The 22761-nt window shown below is 33.3% G+C and overlaps 1 protein-coding gene across 1 annotated transcript in view; it reads right to left on the bottom strand.

Moving 5' to 3' along the window:
- The window catches only part of LOC130010847 (protocadherin Fat 4-like), a 42578-nt gene that overhangs the window by 6674 nt on the left and 13143 nt on the right, over nt 1–22761 (bottom strand). The window contains exons 17-35 of the mRNA XM_056098945.1: nt 22527–22727; nt 21694–21828; nt 20774–20959; nt 20342–20479; nt 19257–19445; nt 18338–18478; nt 17701–17766; nt 15956–16288; nt 14336–14521; nt 11448–11576; nt 10907–11092; nt 8747–8923; nt 7306–7491; nt 6775–6897; nt 3963–4088; nt 2519–2647; nt 1090–1275; nt 701–823; nt 393–458 (exon numbers count right to left, since the gene is read on the bottom strand). Of these exons, the coding sequence (XP_055954920.1) occupies nt 393–458; nt 701–823; nt 1090–1275; nt 2519–2647; nt 3963–4088; nt 6775–6897; nt 7306–7491; nt 8747–8923; nt 10907–11092; nt 11448–11576; nt 14336–14521; nt 15956–16288; nt 17701–17766; nt 18338–18478; nt 19257–19445; nt 20342–20479; nt 20774–20959; nt 21694–21828; nt 22527–22727 (3006 nt within the window). The remainder of the gene's footprint in view (nt 1–392; nt 459–700; nt 824–1089; nt 1276–2518; nt 2648–3962; nt 4089–6774; nt 6898–7305; nt 7492–8746; nt 8924–10906; nt 11093–11447; nt 11577–14335; nt 14522–15955; nt 16289–17700; nt 17767–18337; nt 18479–19256; nt 19446–20341; nt 20480–20773; nt 20960–21693; nt 21829–22526; nt 22728–22761) is intronic.

The following is a 22761-nucleotide window of genomic DNA, read 5'->3' as shown; positions in this document are numbered from 1 at the left end:
ACTTTAGTAATGATAATCAAGGCTGGGCCTAAAATTCAATCGCTAATATCTCAGTTCAGAGTGGAGAAATTTGACTGAAATTTTCAGCATATTCGGCTCATTTTTTGGGCATGTTATATGAGTTAATTTTTATGTTTGTCTTACAGATGCTAAATAGCACATGTTTTTACAGTTCCAAGAAAACCCTTGGATAGCTGCTTAATGGAGATCAGTGGTTAGTATATAATGTCATATATGTTCAGTTAGATTATGTTCAATAGAATATAAAAGCTCACCCCATCTGTATCACGAGCCGAAATATTAAATAATATTCTACCAACAGGTATCAATTCCTCAACTGTCGTTTCATATGGACCAAGGAGTATTTCAGGTGTGGCAGGATTTCGTGTTACACTAATAGTGACTGTTGCTGTGGCTGTTTTACCCAGAGACTGATCATCATAAGCAGTTACGACAGCCTGTTGGAAAAAAAAAAAAAATTATCAAATCAAAAATAATAATTAAGATTTTGATACATAGCTTTTTTTTTAAGTTAACACACTTAATACAATCTTTACGATTTCAATAAATCCTATTCCGTCTCATTTGGATGTACAGATTTCAATAACTCTAATTCTATCATATTTGGATGAAGTTAAATCTAACACTGTCGTTTAAGCTGTTAATTTATTAAAATAGAAATATAAAAGAATAGTGTTACCTCATATTGTGTAAAAGAATCAGATCTCAGACTTCTTTGAACTGTTATTATGCCAGAAGAACTGTCGATTTGAAAGTAGTAAGGAGCACTGAGACTGCCAACCAGATTATAGACAAGTTGACCCTGTAAAACAAATTAGACTAACTCTTACTCGGATCCAATCGCAATAATTTCATACTGCTTTGTGTTGATATAAAGACCTATCACATTACTTCTATGTGACAAAATGTTTTCTTCTTTTACAGTACCAGTGTCTTTGTAATAGAAAATTAAAATATAGGCCTACACATTTTGGTACAATTGGAATCAATTGACTGAATGAAATTGACGAAAACCTATCTAAGTTTTTAAATGTATACATATGTTGCTTATTTGTACAAATTCTTTACCTTCAAATCTGGATCGATAGCTTCAGTATCAAAAACCAAGTTAGTATTGGCAATATTCTCATCAATAGTTACAGAGTATGGAATTCTTTGGAACACGGGTGGCTGATCAACTATAACATTTACTCTCACAACAGTACGACATTGATTTGGTGTTGGGCTACCACCATCTTCAGCTAATATATTGAACTGTTAAAAATAAAATTCATTAAATTATCATATTGACCATTAGCTATAAATAATCCAGACCTATTAATAGAGCCAGAGAGTGAAATTCGGTTTAATGTCCACTCAACACAAATTTGATCAGTAGGAGGAAACTGGAGAACCCTGTGGAAACCCATGAGATTAGACAGACGATCCTACTCCTCGTCACATACAAGCATGGGATTAACTCCCTGACACTTGAATTGATGGCAGATCTTCAGATCATAATTGCATGCAATAGACTATATGCCCTAATTAAAATAAATATAGGTTACCGTAAAAGATCTTGGTGTTCCAGGTTTGATTAAAGCATCTCTCACTAACAGCTCTCCAGTGGTAGGATCTACGTAGAAATACTGTTTATCTACAGCATCGGGTGAATCCAAAGAATAGGTTATTGTATCCTGTAGAAATGAAATGAAATGAAATGGGGTTTAACATCCTACTGTTCTGCTCCAAACTGGGCTAATGAAGACAGACATACGCCATACGCTATGAGGAAATTTTTGTCTGAACAGCGGCACTACGGCCTACTCTTATATCGAATTCCAACTGTCAATCGTTCTTTTACGAGCACGCCAATCTGTACACAGGACCTCGGTTTTTGGTCCCATCCAAATGACTAAACAGCTGTCCTTGTCAGGCCCTTCGTTCTGCATCACTGACAAGGGGGGGGGACCACGCTGGAAAATCTGGATGAATTTTCTCGGCCAATGAATGGATGGAACACCCGACCTCCAAGTTAGTGAGCCAGTGTCTTACCCACCGTGACCACCCTGTAGAAAGGAGAAATAGCGATAGAAATCTAACTAAATCTAGACTTCAATGGTCTGATGAAAGTTCAAATCATATCGTAAAAAATTTGTTTGTTTTTATATTTCCAAATTATAATACATACCCCATCACTGTCTGTTGCGTTCATGTTGGCAATAATTGTCTGGATTGGAGCAGTTTCTGGTACATTGAGGTCAAAAGATGTGGGATTACAAACAGGACTGGCTGGATTTCTATTAACAGTGACTGTTGCTATTTCTGTATCTCTATTGTTTGGGTAGAATGTATCGTAAGTAACCAAACGAAGCTGAAATAACGAATTTATAACATTAATCAAAATCAACAAATTTCAAATTGCAACATTTAAATTTAAGAATGAGATTTAGATATAAAGCACTGATATGAGAGCTCTTAGAAAAAAACCTGATATAAATGTGTTAATGGTACTCACCTTATATTCTCCATTCTTTAAGCCATCATCCCTAATTGGATTAATTAGAGTTACTTCCCCTGTGTCTCTGTTAATACGGAAGAAACTTTGTGATGGGAAATCCCCTGTCATTTCAAAAACTAGTTTTTCCTGTAAAAAGCAATAATAATTTGATGTTAATGAATTGTCTTCCTATGAAACAGTGAGCCATGCTGGTGCCATGCTGGTTTGGTGATAACGGCGCTGACTCAAAAACCTGGAGGTCCCAGGTTCAATCTGAGTGTTGGCTGAGAAAATTCCTTAGGAGCTTCGTATCATGGTTTCCATTAACTAGTGGAGCAGGCCAAAAATCCCAAGGGCGGATCCAGAGGGGGTGTTTGGGGGGTCGACCCTCCCCCCCCCCCCTGCTCAGCTACATAAATTTTTTTTGTAAATCAAAACTTTTTATGAGAAATGTTTCTCTACCGTGTGCTTTATCCTTTATCGTCAGATGTGGGACAGGATGGGCACTCAAAGCGCGAGATAATGATATAGACATTATGTGATACCACAATTAATGCTTTGCATCCATGAAATTGAATCACAATGTTATTGTATTAATTCATAATAAAAATTGACGTCAAACGAGATGTTGAACTTCTCTGTTTGAAAAGCTCAATGTGTGTGTATATACGCCATAATGACGATAGAGGCAATGCGTATGGGGGGGGGGGGAGGATACATTGTCTCAGGAACCTGGCAAACCCCCTCCTGCTAAAATTCCTGGATCCGCCCCTGCATCCTAGCAAAGAAAAGCGTCTAGTGATTTGGATGGGATAAAAAAAAAAAAAAATCATGTTTACAATTGTCAGCACATTAAAGATCCCTTTTCCTTATAGCATACTGCATTGCATATGCCCAACTTTATTAGTCCGATTGGTGCAGAAAAGTAACCCAAACCCCATTTCATTTTCTATGGAACCGATTCCCCTCAATGAGTCAAACAAATAATTTTCAACATACCACTAAATCGGAGTCTGTAGAACTTATCTGAGCTGCAGTAAAGACAACATCACCGGTTTGTGCACCAACAGACAATGCTGCATTGTAAGGTGTATTTTGAAATACTGGAGCAAAAAGATCTCTTCTAATGTTAATCGTAGCTGTTGCTTGACCGAATCGTTCTGGTATTGACTGATCACGAACTCTCAAATTAATCTAAGAAAATAAAACACATATCAAATAATTTACACCAAATAATTTTGAATAGTTCTGAATATTTCTTAAAGTTTCAATGGTAATTGATAACAGAACAAATTTAACAAACCTGAAAAGTAAAGAAACGTTGATAAAAAACAAAACATTTAATCAAAAGGACAATGTTGTTTAAGGTTAACAAATTCCTTTCTTCGGGACCACAAGTATCATTACCATTGTCAAAAATTCAGATTTAATTGATTGATAATTTTTGTTATTAAGAACTTACTGTATCTCTGGCATGACTAGTACCAACAAGAGATTCTCTTATACGAATAACACCAGTTAGTTGATCTATGTCGTAATAACGAGCAGCTCTGTTATTTACATCCGTAATCTCATAAATAAGTACATCCTAAAAATAAACAAATACAATAAATAAGTACATCCTAAATATAAACAAATACAATAAATAAGTCCATCCTAAATATAAACAAATACAATCTAATTTTAACTGTCATTGTAATTCAGACTGAGTTGTTGGAAACAGGGCATGGTTAAAATAGTTATGACTTAACTTTCTTCTGAAATATTTAACATTCAATTTTTCACATTTAAATAAATCCAACTAATAAATCTTGTAATTTCAGGGTAAAATCTTTTATATCATAATTTCAGGGTAAGTGTGACTCACACTAAATATATAGTTATAAACAAGTACTTACATTGGTGTTAGTGTCTGAGGCATTGACTCGAAGGATGGAAGTGCCAACATTAACTGTATCAAATATTGTAACATCATAATTAGCCCTGACAAATATAGGCTGTCCCAAATTTCTTCTCATCTCTATAACTACAACAGCTGAGGCCCTATTATTTGGATAAGCTGTATCATAAGCTATAACATTCAACTGTAAGAAAACATTTATTAATATTATACATGTACCTTCACCATAATTGTAGTATGAAAGAGGAAATAATCTGTAGCAAGGATGATCATAATAATAATAATAATAATAATGTAGATTTCTAGAGCGCCAAATCCATCCATAAGCATGCTCAAAGCGCTTTCAAAAAGGAGTAAAAACATATTAATTATATTAGTCTGGATAAGATAGTTTAAACATGTAAGTTTTTAAATGTGATTTAAAACTTGACAGAGTTTTACAGTCACGGATATTGATTGGCAAACTATTCCAGAGTTTGGGTGCAGCAACACTGAAACTTCTATCTCCAAATAGTTTCAATTTTGATGACGGAATGCATAAAAGGTTTTGATGTTGGGATCTCATAAGTGTGTATATTATCAATATTCATAGACTATGTTCACAAATTTTATTCGGTGTTATGATTCTTGAATCAACAGGTTTATATTTCTTTCCTTTCATCTTAAAAATAGATTCTGTATATAAAGATATTGAGTTTATTTATATATTTGATTGGTATATTGAAAATCATTGTGATCCGAAACCTTATATGAAAGTGGATATAAGTACGTAGCCTCCCTTTTGTTATAGTTCTTATGCCTTTTTGAGTAATGAAGATAGAGGTTGGACTTTTAACATGGAGAAGGATTTGAATATAACAATATGGATATCAACAAGTTAATATTTACCGTGTAGTTAGTAACACCTCTTCTTAAAGCCTCTATGTTAGCAACTGTTATATCTCCACTATCAGCATTCACGTTAAATAGTGCTTGGGAAATTCCGAATCCTTCCTTGCCAAACTTTAATTCGCCCTATATAAAATAAATGCAGTGAACAAATTTATTTTCGCCCTTTTTATTGTTAATGATCTGTTTTCTTCATCCAACATGAGACGCCCATTGTCAGTTTAGGCTACTGAGATTCGATCATCATAATGCATCCATTTCAAGGACATTTCAATACAGCAGTGATGAGCTCTGATTACAATCCTATCTCATCAAGTATGTGAGCTATCATTCTCACTGACAAATCAATCACACTTAAAATTCTTTTAATACAGTCTAAAACATAGTTTGATTCTGTCTCAAACTTTAAAGATTTTGGTCCCCTATTGACAAATAAATTTAAGCCAACATGTTTAAAAAATATGGCATGTTTAAAGCGATAATTTCATATTTTCTAAGAAAGTCAAAACATAATTATTTCTATGTCTTTTGCTCAATAGGTTGTCAACTCACTATTATACGATCATAGGTATTATTCTCCCACTTAAAAATCCTTTGACCCCGGAAATAATAACACAATTACCTCCCTTGTTTTTCTATTTTTCCCCCCCCCCCCCATGGAATAGCTATCTTCAAACGTTGTAATTTGAAGTTTAAAATGATATTTTTGCCAATTTCTCAACTGGCAATAGTGAATTATAGGATTAATAGGATTATTTTTTAACAAGGTAGGACTGTTTATAGATACCATCTATTTTAAGGCTTTATTTTAATAAATTTTAAAAATATAACTTAAAAATATGAAATTGCAACTTTAATGTTTATGCTTCATTGTGGTAAAACAAAATTCACATTTAGATTTTCAAAAAGGTAATTGTAAATAGTTGTGGGTCCTATGGAATCCATGTAACATCATCCATGTAACATCCATGTCATTAAGACATATCTTAGTTTAGGCCCTTTATTTACGTAAAATAAAACCTACCTTAAGATCGTCATCAGTGGCTGAAATTTTATATATTGAAGCACCATTCACATTGTTCTCTGTAGCAAAGGTATTGTAAGGCAAGTTCAAAAATCGTGGAGGACCCTGATCACGAATAATGTTAATTCTAACATTATTATTAACTACGTTAGCTGGATTTCGACCGTCACTGGCTTGAACTATTAACTGAAAAAAAAAACGACAGAAAAAAAAACATTAGAGGTAACATCAATAACTATTTCTTGCACCGAAGAAATGAAATTTCTTTTAATATAAATCAACTATGAATTATACTGAAAATCAAGTGTAATCAAGTCAAATATCACAAATCTGACTTGAAAACTGATTTTAATAGAAATCAACTATCAATTATACTGAAAATCATCACAAATCTGACATGAAAACTGATTGACAGTTAGATTTGACTGGAGAATAAGTGTAAATGGCCTATAATTAACTTACATCAAACCTATTAGCAGTGGTATCTGTAAGAACTTTAACCAGTGTAATTTTTCCGGTTGTTGGATGAAGATAGAAATAATCAGTATTAGGTGTTCCGCTGACTATTCTATAATCAATCACATCCTGCAAATAAACAATTTAAATCTCAATTAATTTAAAGCATAAGGGTACCGGTATTTGCAAAAACAATTATTGATATAAACTACTGTCATCAAATCTAATTTATGGATAAGGAACTTGTCCCCTAGTGCTGCTCATCTTCTTATTCTTTTTGAGGTGCCAATCTTTCCAAAAAAATCCTGCTAATTCAAGTTCAATCAACATGAAACTTGGTATGCTTCTCTGTTGGACAATTGCACATTGATTGACAAACGTGATTACATCATGCTAGGTTCCTGGTCTCCTGGTCCATATTGTCCCTTTGGACTTGTTAGGTCAGCTAAATACACAAGTCTCATCGCCTAGGTCAGTAAAATTAACCTTTATCTATTTTAATGTTCAAGTTATATCAGTTTAATGTAAACTACATACCCCATCCTGATCTGAAGCACCAATTGCTAATATCTGGGTACCAGGTGCTAATCTCTCTTCAATAGTTTCTTCATAATTTGTACGATTCCACACAGGTGAAAATTCATTTCTGGTAACATTGATAGTTACTGTCGCGATGGCGGTTTGTTCGGTAACACCGGCATTTACTGAGGCTTTAACTTGTAGCTACAGAAATAAATAAACAATATCAATCATTGCAGCTGATCATCATATAAACAACATCAATCATTGCAGCTGATCATCATCTAAACATCATTACAGCTGATCATCATCTAAACATCATTACAGCTGATCATAAATCATTACAGTTGATCATCATCTAAACATCATTACAGCTGATCATCATATAAACAACATCAATCATTACAGCTGATCATCATATAAACAATATCAATCATTATATAAAAATTGTTTATAGTCTTTCCAAAAATAACTATTATCAATGTTATTGAACAATTGGTGCTTAATTTTAAGATCCTCTGATGTTTAATAAAAATCTGAAATATTTTATTCTAATTTAAAATCCAATGATTATTTTCTGGAAAAGAGTTTTATTCCAGCAGTCACATACTAATAAATTAGCTTGCAGAAGTTATTGTTGACTATACCTGATATTGAGTCAGCTTGGTTGGGTCAGTACTCAGTAAAGTTTTAACTCTAATTCTATTATCAACAATATCAAAGTAATTTGTACCAGGTACGAAGCCTGTTAATTCATATCTAATATTGGTCTGTAAATAAATATAAATATTTGTAATAAATGGAAAGAAAATGTTACAGATATACATATTCCACCAATTACATTTGTCTAAAACAAATCAAAACAATCAAAGTAGATAATATTGCTTAAACCCCAAAAATGTTAGAATATAAAAATATATGGTTTAAGTCCCTAAACAAGTATTTTTATTAAAATATGTTGACCACAAAATCATTCACATTGATTGTACACTGTCATCTTTACCCATGATTCTGTTACCCATTTTGATAACAGAGATAAAGAAAAATGGTGTTTAAGACCCACTTGACAGAAACTAAGCCATTTTGGGACTAACATAAAGTTCAATTTTGTTTCAATAATTCACAAGAACTTGGGGGGTCATACAAGCAGTGGGTGGAAACCGGAGGACCTGGGGAAAACCCAGGTTGGACAGACCATGCCACTTGACAGACCTTATGGTCTAAAAGCATTCGGCCATCCAATCCCCTAATTTTGTTTAAGCGAATCTATTGTTCATTAAGGTTTGGTGTGCCTTTAATATTTGTCAACACTATACACCATTTCCCTGGCTATTAATTAATAATTAGAGAATTTCTCTTCGACGGGAATTCTGTTTAAAACGTTACTTCTTCTTTAACAGTACAAATATAAATAATTTATTGTTTGAAAGTATGATATATTTTTCATGTTTATACTTACTCCTGGTTGAGCAAGAACCACTTGAACTTCTTGACCGACTGGTACATTTTCACTTATGGTGGTTGCATAGTTAGGTGCAGTGAAAGCCAACAATCCGCTATCTCTTAGAATAGACACACGTACATTAACTGTAGCAAATCTTGAAGGTGATCCGCCATCCCTTGCTTCTAATACAAGCTAAAAATAAAATTGTCACCATTTAACATTCCTATTCTTGCAGACAAAGTTTGGAAGATGCATGATAGAAATGAAATGAAATGGGGTTTAACGTCCTACTGTTCTGCTCCGAACTGGGCTAATGAAGACGGGCATACCCCAAACAGTGTGCTATGAGGAAAATTTTGCCCGGACAGCGGTACTATGGCCTACTCTTATATCGAATTCCAACTGTCAAGGGATCTTTTACATGCACACCAATGTGAACACAGGACCTCGGTTTTCCGTCCCATCCGAATGACTAGACAGCTGTCCTTGTATGCATGATAGAACACATCAACATGATGATCAGTAATTTCAATAATCATTAATACTTTTGTGTGAAATGCAAATAATAATTACTGGCTTATTAATTACCCATTGTTGCACAGGTGTCTTATATAGTTTTGATTTTGTGTCAAGAATTTGCCAGAAAAATAAAGAGAATAATCATTAAATACAGCTCTAAATATAAAATAAACCTTATTATAAAAGTAATTAAAAATTATAAGTTAAACCTGTTTGCTTTCCAATAATAAACCAACAAAATTTTTCTTTTATACGGATACAAAATTTTAAAACCTGAATTATTCTATATATGAAATATACTTACATCATAAAAATTAACACCACTTTCTACTGGTTTTAACAATGTAATAACACCTGTTATTGGATTAACGTAGAATCTATCACTACTTAAACCTCCAGTTATAGAATAAGTAATGGTATTCATTGGGGCCTGAAATTGAAAATAAATGTTTAAAACATAATGTTAATGTATTACAAATGAGCATATTGTGTAAGAAACCAAACAAAATATTTCAAGAATTAAAACATTGCCGTTCTATGACAAATTTTTCCAAAGAGAAGCAATCTGATTAAAATCTAATGTCAATCCTGTTTTGTTGTATTTTTGCAATTAACATTTGCTATGTTCGGTTTGACAACAGCACTCACACCCACCCTTTCCATTCCTGGAATATGATTGTCGGATTGTATAACTCTTAATGGCAGAAATGAAATGAAATAAAATGGGGTTTAACATCCTACTGGTCTGCTCCGACTGGGCTAATGAAGACGGACATACACCATACAGTATGCTATGAGGGAAATTTTGGTCAGGCAGTGGCACTATTATATCGAATTCCAACTGCCAAGGGATCTTTTAAGTGCATGCCAATGTATACACCACTGACAAGGGAAAATCCTGATCGATTTTTTCGGCCAATGCAGGGATCGAACACCCGACCTTAATGGCAGAACATTGTGATGATTGAAAGTTGGTTAGAATACAATGTATTGTAAAAATCAGACCAAATAAATAACGATACTGTAATTTAATATTAATCAATTGTTTCAATGGCATTTAGTAATTGAACTGAAATAAACAGGTCATGATTCTTTGGCATACAATTACTGCTTATTACTGAGCGACGTTTTAACTAGGCTTCTCTAGTCATTATCATTATATAACATTATATAACAAGACAATATGTACACAACAATACTTGGTTAATGCTGACCATCCAGAGATAAAATGAAATGAAATGAAATGAAATGGGGTTTAACGTCCTACTGTTCTGTTCCTATACTGGGCTAATGAAGACGGGCATACGCCATACAGTGTGCTATGAGGGAAATTTTGCCCAGGCAGCAGCACTTTCGCCTACTCTTATATCGAATTCCAACTGCCAAGGGATCTTTTACGTGCATTCCAATGTATACACAGGACCTTGGTTTTTCGTCTCATCCAAAGGACTAGACAGCTGTCCTTGTCACCCCCCCCCCCCCCCCCCCGTTCTGCCCCACTGAAAAGGGGAAACCACGCCGGAAAATCCTGATGAACTTTCTCGGCGATTGAACACCCTTCTAATTAGCTTAATTAGCTTAAAGAGATTGAGAAAGAAGCTATCTGTGTTAAAGTACCTTTTGTTCCTAACTGATAAAGAAGGAATTTCAACTTACTGTAGTGTCGGCATCAGATGCATTGACATTAGTAATAAATGTACCAATAGGAGAAGTATATGGTATTTCTACATTAATGTCTCGGTGGGAAAAGACTGGTGGTGCAAAATTACGTGATACAGTAATAACGACTTCAGTAACATCATACAAGGCTGGGGTACCACCATCTCTCACTTCAACACGTGCCTGAATAAAAGAAAATCATGTTCGATTAAATTCAAAATCAAAATACACAGACAATGTTTTAAAATCATAATCCACATATATAACGTAATATAACGTCCTACACATGCTGCGATCGTGGGGGAATTCCCAAGGGATTCCCCGAAGTGACGAACTATGTTCTAAGAATAGGTTGGGGAAAATACCTCCAAGGTGTTATATTACGCACTACACACAGTGAGTGGCAGTTGTCCAGGATGTTATATAATGACCTACCCACTTAACGGGTTAAGTATAGCAACAAATGACAGCTTTCCCAACCTATGTTGTTTATCTATACCAGTGTATTCAAAAATACAAGGTAACTAAGTAAACTTACTGTATAAGAGTTTCGGCTATCAGATTCTAAACCAGCTCGTACTTTAATCTGACCATTTGTATCAACTTCAAACAACGCTACAGCTACACCATCACCAATAAGTCTATAACTTAACACATTGAATGGATTCTAGAAAAAGCATAATTGTTATAATTAAGAAATCTTTATATTGAATTCAAATAAAATAAAATTGAGAATCTTTCGGGAATGACAATTACAAAATATATGTTGATTGAAACGCCCAATATACAATAAAAGATTGAGATTTGTGTTTGCGAGCCCAGCTGGATGAAAGGCTTTCATACACATCCAGCACATTCTGTGTTTGAGAAATGAAGAAATGTTCTTTAATCTGTATTTCATGGATAAATTTTAAAGTTTAAATCTGTGTACCTACCCTTGTATCGGTATCTCTTACAGTTGTCAGATACACGTTAGCTCCTATTCCCAAATTTGCATTAATACTGGTACTATATGGTTCATTAATAAAAATGGGAGGATTATTTCTAATAATGGTGATAACAACATTTGCATTATTAGGTGCCGAAGATCGACTAGGATTGCCTAAATCTTGTGCAATAACTGGGAACTGGAAAACAAGAAAATAAGATCATTTTATTCTCTAGTAAATACTAGTAATTTCATTAGTTAGCATCTTTCTGGTGCTAAAAGTGCCTAAAAGTGATACAATAACCCCAAAAGAACACACCCTAACATATTTCCACATTTTACAATGCCAAAAAATCTTTTCAATAATTTAATTCCGTGTTTATTTCTTATTCTAATAGGTGTTCTTATCAAAATGTAAATTGATTTCAATTTAATAAAGTTATTTCAGAAATGGTTATGTCTGAAGTTGATAATTTAATTATTTACAATGAATTATATAGCAACCAACCACAACAAAATTAAGACAAGCACTCTAGCACCATTTTCAATGAGCAACAACAACATAATTTCAGATAAAAAAGTTACACAGAATACTAATATAAAGTAAAACTAAGAATGTAAACCTTAATTCAAATTGAACTGAACAGACAAACGGATATTGATGTAATAAATTTCATAATAACAAATGAAAACATTGCTGTTTAATCAGCGTTGAGAAAGTTAGTAGATTAACAACAAATTGGAGATATCAAATTGGTTAATTTTTCTTGTAAAACAGATTTTCAAATCCATTTTGCGAAATTGCATGTGCGTAAAAACAACAAATACATATTTGTTATAGTTATTATAAAATAATACTCACACTAAAACTGCTTGCATTTGTACTGGTTCTAAGTACTGACTGTCGTAATGAAATAGCTCCAGAAATAGCATTGATTTGGAAGAAAGATGTTATTGTGGCATCACCTCCCAGTGAGTAACGAATCTGATTATAAGGTGCCTTTAAAAGATAAATCAATCCTTCATTTTATATAATATCAAAAACTCAACATATAAATTTGCTAATATAAAATATACTCTAAGTCTTATCTATTTTTTAACGAGAAATATACTAGAAGTTATACAAAAATTATATTTTCCTGGGACCCAGGTAAATTTCAAATAACATTGAAAATCTTACATTTGCATCACCATCTGAAGCTTGTACAGTTTCTATAGTCTCGCTAACTCTTTGGGTTTCTAATATACTCCGTGCATAATTTGTATTTGTAAATACAGGGGCATTGTTATTCCGATCAATGTTGACTCGAACAGTTTCAACAGCCGTTTTAGCAGGAACTCCTCCATCATAGGCTAAAACACGAATCTAAGAACAAAAATAATAAGTATGATGGCCAATAGTACAACTAAGCATAAACTAAACATAATCAAGAGATTACAACATATTGATTTATCAAAATACTCCATTTTTTTTAAACAACATCCTAACAACCGGAGAAGTTGATAATTGGACAAATAATGTGGTATTTTGGTGTTTTGGCCAAGAGATGGGCTGGATTGTTTATGACAAGCAGAAGGGCTACTGGTAATTAAAAACGGCCATTTTACATTTCACTCCATCCCACAATTCCATCAAGGATCAAAGCCTTTTATCATTCAAGGGAAGTAACTCAATTAACATAAAGAACGCTTCAGACCACTATTCCTTAATAACATGAATAAGTTGGTTTCGTAACGGAGTATATGACAATAATTTGTAAGGCCACACCAATTTGAATTTTTGTTCTTTGGGAACACCCATTCTAAATTTGACTTCCTATTTCTAAATGAAAGAAAACTAATATAAAACCAAAAATTTTTGAGATTTTAAAACAAAACATAATTCACTATCTTGAATGGCTATTTGTTTTCCAAGATCTTGAGTAACTAAAAATTGAATAATTTTGTCCTAAAAACATGTTATTTCATTTTATCCCAATTGTTGAATAACACAGATATATTTAAAATAGATCAATATAAGTTTTATAGCTTGTTTCCGAATCCATATAATTAATTATATATGGTATCTTGCGTGTAATTATATGTTAATAAATACTGTTTTAATCAATAGCAGCTAAATATATCTTACAGTGTATACAGTGTCGGAGACAGTGTTGAGGTTTCCAGCCAGAGTGATCACACCAGTTACTTCATTAATACTGAACATAGTAGAAGCACTACCATCACCTGTTATGGTGTAGCGCACAACATTAAAGGGGTTCTGAAAATAAAGTTTTAAAATGTTAAATTTAAAACCCAAAAATTAATAATGTAATAACATATACTTTAAATAACCATATTTATAAATTCTATCTTCCCTTCCTAATCATAAGTGTAAAAACAATCTCAAGATTTAATTCGAAGTTGTTTTTTTTTAGTAAGAGAAACTTAGTCATCTTCTATATCTTTTGAGTTTTTATTTCATTTAGATTATATAATTATCAAGATAATGTAATTACCTGTGTATCAGCATCTGTAGCTCGAACTGTAGCTACTGTTGCTGGAATATTATTTAAACTGATGGTAGAAACATACGGTAAATCTTGGAAGATAGGTGGGAACTGATTACGGAGAACGGTGACTGTTAATCTAGCAGGACCGCTGACTCTGGAAGGAATTCCGTTGTCTCTTGCTAAAAGATTTACCTGAAAAACATAAAATTCCATTTTTCAAAGTATAAGAAATGATCAGGTCTTTCAGAAAACATAAAAATTTGTACAAAAGATGCTTACTTCCTTCCTGTCCAAAAATCTTGACAAGTTTATGGTTACATATATATCTATACAAGATTACATATAAGTATTGTCTTACTGGAGATAATGCCTGTTTGATCGCACAAGATGAGCAACTGCCAATATTGACATTGAGAATTGTTAAGGAAGCAACCGCACATGTTGTGTCACTGATAATATTGACATCTAGAATTGCTTGGGTATCGATCGCATCAGATGAGTAATTGATAATGATGACATAGAAAATTGCTTGGGTATCGATCGCATCAGATAAGTAATTAACAATAATGACATAGAGAATTGCTTGGGTATCGATCGCATCAGATGATTAATGGATAATATTGACATTGAGAATTGTTTGGGTATCGATCCCATCAGATGAGTAATTGATAATATTGACATAGAGAATTGCTTGGGTATCGATCGCATCAGATGAGTAATTGATAATATTGACATAGAGAATTGCTTGGGTATCGATCGCATTAGATGAGTAATTGATAATATTGACATAGAGAATTGCTTGGGTATCAATCGCATCAGATGAGTAATTGATAATATTGACATAGAGAATTGCTTGGGTATCGATCGCATTAGATGAGTAATTGATAATATTGACATTGAGAATTGTTTGGGTATCGATCCCATCAGATGATTGTTTGGTTATCGATCGCACCAGATGAGTAACTGATAATACTGACATTGAGAACTGTTTAGGAATCGATCGCACAACAGTTGCATATTTAAACTACAACATTTAAAAAAATACTTACAACAAATGGATCTCCAGTTGTTCCAGTTAGCTGCCTGCGTAAAAACACGCTACCCGTAGCACTGTCTATATAGAACAAATCTCGATTTGCGGAAGTACTAGTTATTTCATATCTTATTTCTCTAGCTGGACCCTGAATATTTTTAAAATATATTTTAAATTAGTGCAATGATATGACATTGTGAATTGTTTGTTTTATATAATCTGTTTTGTGTTTGTTGCTTTTGTATGTTCTGTATAAAAATTATGTAGTTGTCATCATTTTTCCTTCATGGGGGTGTTGGATGGCTGAATGGTTCGCACGTGGGTGCTGAATCCAAAGGTCTGTCATTGAGTCAACTGGCGTGGTTTCGATTTTTCGGTTGTGTGTGACAAGGGTTTTCTCTGGATCCTCCGGTTTCCTCCCACTGCTAAAGAGCACTATGTGCAAGCATATTATTGCAATAGTTAGTCCCGAAATGACCCAGTTTGTGTCAAGTGGACGTTAAAACCCAATTCTTTCTCAATCTTTTTCCTTCATTGTCTATCATAGTAAATGAATTTTTGTAAGTTTGAGAAATTTCAAAAGGATAACTTACGGCAGGATCATTATCATTAGCAGACACAGCAGTAATAGACTGTGATACTGAAGCGGTTTCTAGAACTGTAACAATAAAATCAGCAGTTGTCCACACAGGAGGTTGGAGATTTCTGTTCACATTGATACGAAGTTGTGCAAATACATCAGGACATCGACCATCATTAACTTTCACAATAAGATTGTATAAAATTCCTGTTTCTGAAAATAATCGACCATACTGATCCCCAGCAGTTTGTACAACAGACACTTGTCCATTATTCGAATTAACGGTAAAGAGAACAGTAGCCGTCTGCTCACCGACAACAGTGTATGTCAGCGTATTGAATTCAGGCTGCAATGAAAGATAGGAACATAATTAACATCCTCATCATTTTCAAATCATAAAAGCTACTTTTGCAACAGTATAAGATTCAACACAGAAGAAGAAATACATTATGCCAAATTTATTATTTTTAGTTTTAATATTATCAAATTCATTATTAATGTTTAACTCATGTATTAATAATTTCCATAATTAATGTTGAAATATTCTCCATACACATTTTGAAAAATAATTGTTTTCGATCTAGGCATCATGAAATTCATCAAGCAGTTCAAAAGAGGAAGCATACAATGCAAACAGCTTAAAGGCTGCTGGGGATCATCATATAGGCCCCCTAGACCTGACTGGTTAAAAATATCAAGATTTACTAAAAGGTAATAATTTCAAGATGGAGCACAATATACTTTAAAGACTAAAATCTTTTGCTGAAAAAAGCAGTGAAAATATAGATACTAGATTAAACACTAAAGAGATTTCTCTATGTTGAATTGCCTAACTTATGACTCGTCTATGGTACAGGTATAATTATAATACTCACTTGTGTATCTGCATCATTAGCTTGTATTGTATAGATTACACCTGTATCTGTTTGATTTATTGTTATTGCAGAAGGTAGGTTGGTAAAAGATGGACAGTTTTTGTTTCTCAGAACATTTATAGTTACTGTAGCTTGATTTTGACTTGTTCTTCGAGGATTTCCCAGGTCGGTAGCACGTACATTAAACTAGTAAAAAACAAAATCACAAGAATAAGATCCTCAATTAAATGTGTTCATACCAAACCTTATTTCAAGTGATATGACTGACAGTTTATGATTTAATTGTTAAATATCTTTTAATTTACAATCAAGAAATACATTCCACTGTTTGGTTCATTCTAATTTTCTGTGTCCATGAATCACTCAGAATTCTACTCATTTACAATCAAACCTTTACATCACATTTGTCAAACATAAAGTCACCATATGCATACATTCTATCAAGTTATTTCTTAATACTTAGTAATAGTAAGCTTACCGTATACGAATCTGCTGTACCTAATGTTAGATCTCTAGTTGCATAGACCTGACCATTTTCAGCATTCACAGCAAAATACTGTAAGGCTACTGCATTTCCAGATGCTGCATATCGGAATTGATTATTTGGGGCCTGCAAAAAATTATTTCAATCACTGATCAAAGGTTCATTCTTTTAAATGAATTTCATACGAGCATACATTCGTTGATTTAAATACACAAATGTTTTTAATACATGAACATTGTGAAAAACTTTTAAATATGCATTTAGTTAAACAAAGAATACCTGAGTATCATTATCTCTTGCTTGTAGAGTTAATATAGTTTCACCAACTCTCTGTGAGTCGAAAATCGTCTCTGTATAATCAGTTACTATGAACTCTGGATTAAACAAGTTTCTTCTAACACTAACTGTTACTGTTGTCCTATCCGATAAACTAGGATTACCACCATCAGAAACCACAACAGTTACCTATAAAATAAATAAAATAAAATAAAATAAAATAAAATAAAATAAAATAAAATAAAATAAAATAAAATAAAATAATAAAATAATAAAATAAAATAAAATAATAAATGAAAGGAATGGAATAGAATATAGTTTAATAAAATACAAGACAAGACAAGACAAGACAAGACAAGACAAGACAAGACAAGACAAGACAAGAGAAAAGAAAAGAAAAGAAAAGAAAAGAAAAGAAAATTCAATGGAATGAAGTTTAATATCTCTTCAACATGAGTTTGAGACAAACATGCAGTAATCTTCATTTCTATGGTTACGTTTGCAATGCAAAATAGGAGAAATTTGCCAGGACGGCAATGTTTCCAATGGTATAGGGTTCTTTTACATGCATGCCAACATGTACACAAGTGGACCTTGTACCATCAAAAAACTTTCCTTGTCAGTCATGTAGGCAGATTCCAGGTAAAAGACTTGATAAATCTAGAAGGGTCTTGTTTGTCACTTCTACTGGATTCTGTCTGTATTTATAAGACTACTTTCATTTATATGTCTTTTAAAATATTACTAAATATAATATTACCCTGTATGTATTCAATGTATCAGCATCAACAGGGGTCTGTAGTATGAGAGCAGCATTGTTATTATCCCTTTTAACAATACTGAAATATGTTGTGGCTGTACCATCACCCACTATTTCATATTGTAATTGATTATATGGTGTCTGAAAAAAAAATGTAAATTAAAGTCAAGCAAATTGATATTTAAATGCCCATTCACAACAAAGTCTAGAAATTTTTTTAAATTTCTTGACCTTATGATGAATCCCACTGACATTTAAAGCAGTCCATTGAAAATTCTATTCTCTATTGTTTTAAGCTTTAACTATCAATCAAAATGCAAAAGAAAAATTAAGAATTCTTCTAAGTTTCTTTCCAAATAAACCATATCCTACTACTGAACAAATACCAGGCTTTATAGAAAGGGAGGTAACTGTAATTTAAGCCAATTGAAATATACCCCTTTGATATGTAAAAATGCCATTGGATGCAGGCAATGAGAATATACATCAAAATAATAGATTGTAGCTGACATACATAATAAATGTAAAAAAAGTATCCAAATGTAATAAAGATAAAAATATAATCATTAACATATAAACCTTTCTCTAACAATACTTTATTTTCGTTATCATTTGTAGAACTGTTATTATTTTTAGAACTATTATCATTTGTAATAATACATGCATTTATGTTAACAGCAACATTAAACAATGTATCTCCTAAAATTAAGGAGATATCACTCAGTATATATACTGTAGAATGTGTTATTCGGTGATAAATTTTCTTAATGCTCCTCTATCCACAGCCTACAACTGGCTCTTCTTGTACGTTTGCTAGGGAACACTTGTCTGCATTAAACTCCAAGAACGAACGAAACATACATGCATGTATGGGACCACTGAACAGTGAAACTAGAAATTCAATATCTAAAATACTTACCACATTGTTTGGATCAATAGCTGAAAGAATATAAACTTCTTTTCCTGCAGTATCAGTTTCAAGTATTGTTGGTGTATATGGGTCATTTTGGAAATTTGGTGCCAGGTTTTTGATAATATTGATTGTGACGTCTGCTAAAGGATTACTGGTTTGTGCCGGGGTACCCATATCTGTGGCTGATATACTCATCTGTAAGTAAGAAATAAATCATCAGTGAATACCATATGGCAGTGATTCTCAACCAGTATGCCGCGAGATCTTCCTAAGTGTGCCGCGAAATTCCAAACGGCATACTAAGAAAATACGAAAAAGCATGTGATCCCAATTGAGTATTCACTGGTGTCTACTGATAAGTTTGAGTCATTCTATGTGTCTATGACTGGTGTCTGTCTACGGCTGTATTCCGCCTGACTTACCATGTTTTTATTTTGCAAAATTCAATTATTTTTCATATATATTTAGCCAATTGTGCCGCTATTTTTTCATGTGTTCCACTGCTATATGGTAATATTTTAACAGAGGTTATGCCAGTGGTGTGTCTATGGCAGTGTGGATGGGAGATATGGTCTGGGTCCCCTGATTGTCTGAATAGTTTGTATGGCATTGCACATGTGTCACAAGAAGTTGTGATGAATGCAACCCGTGCCTGATGTACACATGTTCCTAATACACTGAAGAAAAAAGGCACTACTACTAGCTGGTGATTAACTTCCAGTTCCACATAGAAAAAAGATTTATTGCGAATGAGAGGTCAAGTCAACAATGTTGACGATAGCAAAAGGAGCAAGAAAAATGAAAATGGCGCAAAACTTCAAAAAAAAAAATTTACCGGCAAGAAATAAAGAAATTTTTACTATTAGAAAATATCCCGTCATTGTGGCCTACGGTGTGAAAAGATTATTTAAGGGATGTAATTTTTTAAGTAACATGCTTTCTATATAGTTAGTGGTTATTGGAGTAGTTTTTATTCTAAAGAATACAGAGATTAATTGAGGGACAGAATCTTTGAACAAGATTAAGAAATATGTTACTGACCATCTGGGTCATGCTATTCACATGTGAAACAGAATAAAAATGCAACTTACAACATAGCTGTCACGGTTACAAGGAGCTTGATTTAAAGCTTTCTTTGCGAAAATTACTCCGGTGTCCACATTTATATCAAAACAAGCCATTCCCTCAGTGCCTTGAGCTATCGAATATTGAATTCTTCCATTCAGACCCTAAAATTAAAAAAAAAAGCATAAAGCATCCTAATGAGTTTAAATGTATGGAAATATTTATTGAATTTGATATATAGAATTAATATCGAGGATAAGGATTTCTTTTTTTTTTTAAATTGTCTCATAATATATATAAAAATTTCTTTTTATGAGAATTTGTTGCTGTACAATATACTGGTATGGTACTAAATAAATTATAATGCTGAATAAAAAAAACAGCTATTTTCTCAAAAATATGGGAATTCTGCATTTGTCAAAAGCATACATAACATGACCATATAACATTATACTTACAACTGAATCTGTATCTGTAGCATTTACATCAACAATCTTATCTCCTAGTGGGAAAGTTTCAATAACTGTCTGACTATAAGTAGTGGGAGCAAAGATTGGTGCTGCAAAGTTTGTTCGGACTGTGACACGAGCAACTGTGGTATTACATTTAGGAGGTACCCCCTTATCACAAACTTGTATTCGTATCTTGAACAGAAAATAAAAAAAAAATATTTTGAACTTGTATTTTTAAACTGATAATGATAATTCAATAACAATCTACTGTTATGACAAATGGTGTAAAGGATGAATTTTAATTTTTAGTTCTATGAGGTCTATAAATAATCCACTCAATTTTTGTTTGTGATGTTTTATTTGTTAAAATTTTTAAAATTAAATATTTGAAACCAAATGTGTTTGAGAAGTATTTTAGCCTTTATCGAGATTCTATCCGGATTATAGCCCTTATTGTTAAAATTTTTTGACGTTCTAACTCATGACGTCAACTGGCAGACTATCGTCATTGAGGAGACGACCACTGTCAAGATTGGTCGCATTATTTCTGTTACGTCTTTTTTGTATTCCTGATTGTTTTTCAATTTTAAGTGAAGTCTGTGTCACTACAGGCCCGGGACTGTACAGCGCAGTGGGCGCTTACAGCTGGTTCCCGGATCCATTCACTTGATTTGATATTTGTTTAATTGGTGCAAGGTCTATTTTCTGTCTTGTCCGCAGATTTATCTTGTAGATTTTTGTTTTGAGTGTAGTGCGGTCCTCCTGCACTTACTATTAGTAGTGAAGAACTTGGAAGCAGAATTCTAACAGGTGTTCTAAAAGAACAGAAATTCAAATTAGTATGACCTTAGAAAAAACTTAAATCAAATTAGCACGGCCTTAGGAAAAACTTCAATCAAATATTAAATCCAAATTGATGTACTTACAAAAAAGCCATCTGCACTTGTAGCAGCAGGTGTATTACTGACTGATATACGCCCTGATGTAGGATCAATATTAAATGAGCTCGGAGCTACATCGTCTCCAATTATAGAGTATTCTAGCTGACCAAATGGTGTTGTCTGAAACAAAATATATGTAATGTAAACTAATTATCTAGAATTCTAGAACAAATTGAAACTTTATAATATTATTTGTCTCTGGAAATCTCGTGGTACAACTATTCCTGTGTTACAATCTGGCTGTGGTATCTTAGTGATTGAGATCCATAATCAAGGCAGGAGCTGCAGTGACTCAGTGAGTAAGATGATGGCTCGCCAACCAGATGATCTCGGGTTCGTTCCCAGTTTTGGCTGAGAAAGTTCCAGTGGTGCACTGGTCGTTCGGATGGGACGAAAAAAACGAGGTCCCATGTATACATTGGTGTGCACGTAAAAGATCCCTTGGCAGTTTGAATTCGATATTATAAGAGTAGACCATAGTGCCGCTGCCCGAGCTAAATTTAAGGACAGTGTCTTGTAATTGGATTATAGGAAAAAACACGGCCCTCAAGGTCTTGTGTATTGGCGTGCACGTAAAAGATCCCTTTACAATTGGAGTTAGAAAAAAGAGTAGTCTGTAACACTGCTGTTCAGACAAAATTTCCCTCACAGCACACTGCACGGTGATGTCCATTTTCATTAGCCTGGTTGGTGCAGAAAAATAAGATATTAAACCTCATTTCATTTCATAATCACGGCCATTACCCGAATTTTCATTTTCTCTATTTTTTACATGTACCTGGGTATAATGCTTTTCTAAATGTATAAATAGGACTTACGTCTGGATCATTGTCTCTTCCAAAAGCTTGTAGAACAAATGTATTTGGTGTTAAAGTTGTACCCAAATTTTGCTGGTATGGTAACTGTTCGAAGAATGGGGTGTTATTGTTTCTGATAACAATGATTGTAAAGTAGGCTAGAGTAGATGCACATCTTGGACCATACGGAGGTTGACCTTCATCACACACTCGTACACTGCCCTGAAATATTTCAACAGAATGATTCAATGGCTAA

Source organism: Patella vulgata, chromosome 2 (assembly GCF_932274485.2).
Source record: "Patella vulgata chromosome 2, xgPatVulg1.2, whole genome shotgun sequence".
NCBI lineage: Eukaryota > Metazoa > Mollusca > Gastropoda > Patellidae > Patella > Patella vulgata.
This window is presented reverse-complemented; position numbering and strand designations above follow the sequence as displayed.